The following is a 5,965-nucleotide window of genomic DNA, read 5'->3' as shown; positions in this document are numbered from 1 at the left end:
AAATACACGCTAACTTATTTTATATTATTTAAATTCAAGAAATTACATCATTAGAAAAAGGGGATATATTTAATTTAATCACAGTTTGATTAATTGATGTAACTTGCTGAAATAGCTTCAAAAGGAAAGGGAAAAGAAGAGCTATATAAATTAGGAATCTAAGAGGAAGAAAGTGAAATTTTGGTATTTATCTCAAAGGTCAAGAATGGTTTAGTTTAGACAATGAATATTATTCATTCACATATTGTCATTGTCAATTAAAGAAAAACTCATAGCATGAAAGAATAAAAGGGTAATTTGAATGATACTATCCAAAGACTTTTGGAACATATCGTTATAGGACTTTAATGATCTTAGAGAGACTAAAAAGAAGAAAAAAAAAGTTTAATCAAAACCATAGTCAAGCAAAATGTAAATTACAAGCTACAAATGAGACAATTTGACTGATGAGATGGATAAATAATTCATGGAAAAAAAAAACAAAAAACAAAGTCATATAGGTAGACTTTAGTCTATTTTGTGTAAATTAAATCTATTAGAGAAGAATGAATGAACCAAACTGATAGCAATGGGGTTTCATTAAATTTTAACGATTTTTCATATGCCTATCTTCCTTTATTATTTTGTACTTGCTATAAAAAAAAGTGTGGAAATAATTGTACAGAGAGCCTTTTATAGGGTCCAAATGAAAATTAACCCCAAGAGTATCAAAACTAATGAATTTTGACATTCTACTTATGTCATCACCATGAGAAATTACCACTTTAATCCTAAATGGATTGTTCTTCATTCTTCGTTTTGCAACCTTTTTCCTTGTTTTTTTTTTACGTATTTCTTTAAGCATCAAGCATTGAACATCAAGTAGCGAGCATATAGCATAGAGCATCAAGTACCAAGCATCGGGTAAACTTTTGAATCAAGCATAGAATGTAGAACATAAAGCATTGAGCATCGAGTAGTAAGCATATAGCATAGAGCGTAGAGCATCGAGCATCAAGCAAACTTCTGAATTGCAACGCACTGGTGGTTCTCAAGGTTGAATCAGTAAATTCACAACGTGTTGACATAAGCAAAAGACCATTTTCCCTTCATATCTCAACTGTGGGCTATTTTTCATTTGGGCACCCTTAAAAGAGGCCATCTACGAAAAACCCAAAACCATGTTAATTTTCTTTGTACATTGGTGGGGTTTTGTGAGAATAATAATGTTGTTTAGATTATTTTATGTTGGTACTAAATGGACTTAACTGAAAATAACTAAATTGATACCATTATTAGTTAATTTGGAGTTTTAATAGATAGGACTCCCAATAAGTTTTTCTTTAAAGACACGGATGAGTAACTTTCATTCTTTAGAATACTTAAAAGTGCAACAAGTTTTAGTAGAAAGAGTTGTTTAAGAAGATATACTTCAACAAAATGCCTCTCCTCTCCAAGCTCACCCTATTGTAATGAATTGCTTTACCTAGTAGCGTCAGAGGTTGTACTAAGCTCAGCTCATGTAAGGGAAGAAAATTGATCTCATCTATCTACTTATTAGAGTACTAAGCCTACAGTAAATGTCAAGACAGGGCACCCTCAAATGGAAAAGTTAGCCTTAACGTTAACATTAAAACCGACTAAACCAAAATCAAATGACAAAACCCAACCGAACCAAAAATTCAGTTTTTTACTGAAGCATTGATTCGGATCGGTTTAAAATTATAATGCAATCAAATTTCTCAGCCCGGTTCGATTTTAAATTTGAAAACCAAATGCAGAACTGAAAAAACTGTTTTTATATATATTGTGTAAAACTGAAAATCGAACTGAATAGTTGTAGTTCAATTCGGTTTGGTTTTGGTATATATCTAAGACCAAAATTTTCGGTTCAGTTCGATTCGATTGGGTAGCCAACCGAACCATGAACACTCCTAGCTAGCCTCACCCTAGTTGCTTTCCACTCATAAGCTCATGCCTTACTTTTAAGGACATAAGGTGGTAGATCTAAAAAATTGCCAACTCAAGCTAAGTTCTTCATAATCAAAGGTATCAGGTTGATTGATGAGTGATCCCAACTAATATAGAGAACCTAGCTAATAACATACTTAAGACAAGGGTGCTCCTTCATTTGTTACGTCAAGTACCAATTGCATTCAATAGTTTTACCACTAACTTCACTTTTGAATCTTTGCTTAAGCCTAAATGCTTAAAGTTTCTCCTCGGCCATGGTTTTGCCTTGAGATTTCTTAGCTTATTAGTCGGTTGCATACACACCGAGTCAGAGGCAAAGTAACAATTCTCAAGGTTGGTGACAGAACGTGCTTGAGGTTGCCTATGAAAACAAGAGAATTAGACTAGGAATGTGCACAATTCAGTTCAGTTTGATTTTCGCAGAAACCAGTGACTGGACTGAACTATTTGGTTCTGGCCCCTTAAACCGAGAAAACTGAAGTTCTAACTGAAACTGATTCAATTCAGTTTTAATCGATGTATTTGAGAGGGACAAGAGTATCAACAATCTTCTTGCAGATTTTCTCTGTAGATCAGGCCTTCAACAAGGCTACGAAAGGGAGGAGATTATGGGGAGAGGCGCCACTCTTTTTGCACCTTGTAGGATGCTTGGATGGAGCTTGGCCTCCTATAAGCCTAAATTGGGGTTACCTAGTGGCTAAGATTTTGTTTTTTTTTTTTGTTTTTAAAAATAGAAACAACTGCGTTCATTGAGAAAAAACGAAAGAATACAAGGACATACAAAAAACCATGTCCACAAAAAAACTCCCTTTTACAATTAAGTAAGATATTACCTAGGGAATAATTACAAAAATTCTTCGAACTGGAGACCAAACCTAGTGGCTAAGTTATAGCCCATTTGGTTCCAATCCAATTTTGAGGTTAGGTTCTACTTTGGTGCTCCTAGACTAGAGTCATGGACTCATAATTCATGAAAACCCTCATCTATACCAAGACTCAAATTGAGTTGTAAGGCAGAACCTGGAGCTAATGTGTAGACAACTAGCCAGCTCATTGCTTAGTCAAAATTCAATAACAACAAAAGGATTTGGAAAATCCAACAGAAATTTTAAAAAAATTTACCCATTACTCCATGTGTTATATACAAATGCATAAATCCCAAAATAGATTTGTAGTTTCTTAACCAAATAGCAAAACCTAATTCATTAGTTCAAATTATTTTAAAAGAAATCATATGACAAATACTGTATGCTTGATATCATGGAACCTCCCCATCAAAACAGCTAATAGAAATCCGGCAGAGACTACAAAATATCCCACTTAGTCCAAATTAATTGAGTTATGATTCAACATGCTTGAGTCTGCACATCTCACGTAAGGCGGGGAAGACCTAAATAAAGAGATTTTATAGCTTTATTATATAAATAAACTACTACCAAACCTTGATAGGTTAAAGAATATTTAATCTTTTATACATGTTATTAACTATGTTGAGGGAGAAAATGATATTACAAAACCTATCACACTAGGGATCTAACCAAGAAATTAACATTTAGCAACATTTAACCATTTGATTGAGCATGTAATTAAATAAGAAACTTGGTGAACTTGTAATTAGTTATATACCTCAAATACATACACTTAACAAATGGATTGCTTACTTTGTTCCTTGTCTTGCCTGGAAATCAACAAAGAAGATCCTGATCCTGAACCACTTTCTTTGAAATGTGTAGAATTACATCGCTTCAAAAGAGTCATATCATGCTAATTGTCTTCTTCAGCCCCAAAAGAATCGCCTCCATGACTGCCATGGCAAAAAACCACCTGTCCAACCAATAAATGTCAAGAACAAGGAGGAAGCCCACAGTCATATTCTGCCTGGAATAAATTTCTTTTTGGAATGTACTGTTAGAACATTATGGCTAGATATTTATATACTTTTTATAAGTGCTTGTTTTTAATTTAATCACCATTGGTTAAGAATTTTGACGCTTTACCTAAATGAAGGTTAAAATTGATTAACAATAAGCTTACAAGACATAACATAAGAGAAATCAGGTCGCTTAAAATTAGGAAAGTCGAATTTTCTACAAACAATTGTAGGAATTAGCAGCTCACCTTAATTTCTTCTCTAGATTTCTACTAATTCACCACGTTATGCTAGGCATAGATTCCATGGACATATTGACATTTTTCTATGTTCATAGGTTCAACATTCACATAAGAAGTGAATTGATATGTCCATTATTACAATTTTAAAAAGAAACATAATATCAAAATGTATCAACATAACGTCATCAATATGGACATACTAACTAATAAGAATTTTTAACTTAATTAAAAAGGGAAAAAAGAACTTATTTGTTCATTTAAATATTGTCTATGAATTTCATAATTGTTATGATTTTATTCCACAAATATTCATTGACAACACTTTTTTCAGTTCAACAAGGGGACGATGATTCAAACCTCCATCTTTGGTTAAGGATGTATGCCTCACTCTAAAGAAAACTATCCCTAAATTATGAACAAAAATTCTCAAGTATGCAAAAAGAAACTATTACCACATTCAGGGCAACGAAAGTAGTCATCGTCTCTAAGAACAAGCCCCGAACCACCACATTCTTTACATCTCTTCTGCGCCATCTACAATATTGAATTTCAATCATGCTAAGAAAACACAAACAGAACAAACGACAAATCACTTGGAAAAAGTCCCAAAATCTCACAATTCTCTTACTGAACTCGATTCCAGCCACCACGAACGGGGTCACTCCAGCTACAACCAACATAAAAACCGATCAGATAAGGATGATACAAAATCAAAAGAAACCACACAAACAATAAAAAATTGAACATTCGTTCCCATTACCAATCGCTCCGACGAATATCTGCCAAGTGATTTCGACCTGAATGGAGTCGGCTGTAAGCGAAGCACCGTCAATGGCGGCATACGTGGCTGTTCGTCTCCGATTTTGGATCGAATTTGAGCGCGGTTTGAGGGGAAAAGTACTGGAACGACGAAATGGGAAGAGAGGGTTAGAAATTGGGGGTAAGGGTAAGGCTTCCATGATTGGGTTGGAGAAGGGAGAGAGGAGTATGAGGGAAATACAGGAGGGAGTGGTTCAGTTCGCGCCAACAACCAAATTCACTTGTGGTGTTGGTTTATCAAGATGTAAACATCCCTAAATTTTGTAAAAAAAAACTCGACAGTAAGTAAAAACGACAAATGTATACCCTAAAACCTACTTCAATGGCGGATTTGGTTAAATCTATGGCAGAGACAGAGTGTTCATTTCATACATACCATCATACCATCATCGAGAAGTCATCGCCGCCGTACCGGAGCAAAAGAACGCCGTGATTGAAAAATGTGTTGTGGAAGAGAAATAATTATGCAGATTCGGATTCAATTTGGGGGAACGGGATTTGGAGATTAATGAACGAGTGGTTCCAAATCCCAATTCACGAAGCTGTTCTTCGCTGAGGCTAAGCAGCTTTCGGCCGGAAATTGGCCAGAAATTTCAGAAATAGTACGTCTTTACAATATTAATATTCTTTTTTAAAGAAATTAAAAATAGTTTTCTTATCAATCTCGAAATTCAAGTTTTTCCAATTTATCAATTACTTGAACTATGAACACACAAAAACTACTTTTACTAATTTTTAGAAAAATGTACTAGTTTGATTAGATGAAATTAGTACATCTTTTATTTCCTAAAAATGTGAATAAATATAAATGATGTGAGAACGTACCTTCTCGTTTTTTTGATAGATTTAAATTTCATTTTGATTAGCCTTATATTTCGTTTTGACTCCTATATTTTCGTCGATTTTGATTTTCTAAAAATGTGAATAAATATAAATCAATTCTCTTCATTTTATATCATTTACTTTTATAAAACAGTAATTTCCACATTATAGAAATAATTTCAAAGTAGAATAGAAGTTGAAGTGGGCAAGGGTGATGTTCAATTTTTATATATAATTAGTATATAGAATGAAAAAGGGA

General features: G+C 33.7%; 1 protein-coding gene across 1 annotated transcript; it reads right to left on the bottom strand.

The window, feature by feature from the left end:
* Positions 1–3,348: 3,348 nt before the first annotated feature.
* Positions 3,349–5,485, bottom strand: LOC120089955. Its single transcript, XM_039047406.1, has 5 exons — positions 5,261–5,485; positions 4,826–5,138; positions 4,683–4,732; positions 4,518–4,599; positions 3,349–3,777 (listed from the first exon to the last, which is right to left on the bottom strand). The coding sequence occupies exons 2-5, from the start codon at positions 5,022–5,024 to the stop codon at positions 3,731–3,733; spliced, it is 378 nt and encodes a 125-aa protein (XP_038903334.1). The 5' UTR covers positions 5,025–5,138; positions 5,261–5,485; the 3' UTR covers positions 3,349–3,730.
* Between the last annotated feature and the right edge of the window lie 480 nt (positions 5,486–5,965).

The sequence above is a fragment of the Benincasa hispida genome, chromosome 11 (assembly GCF_009727055.1).
Source record: "Benincasa hispida cultivar B227 chromosome 11, ASM972705v1, whole genome shotgun sequence".
NCBI classification, from domain to species: Eukaryota; Viridiplantae; Streptophyta; class Magnoliopsida; order Cucurbitales; family Cucurbitaceae; genus Benincasa; species Benincasa hispida.
This window is presented reverse-complemented; position numbering and strand designations above follow the sequence as displayed.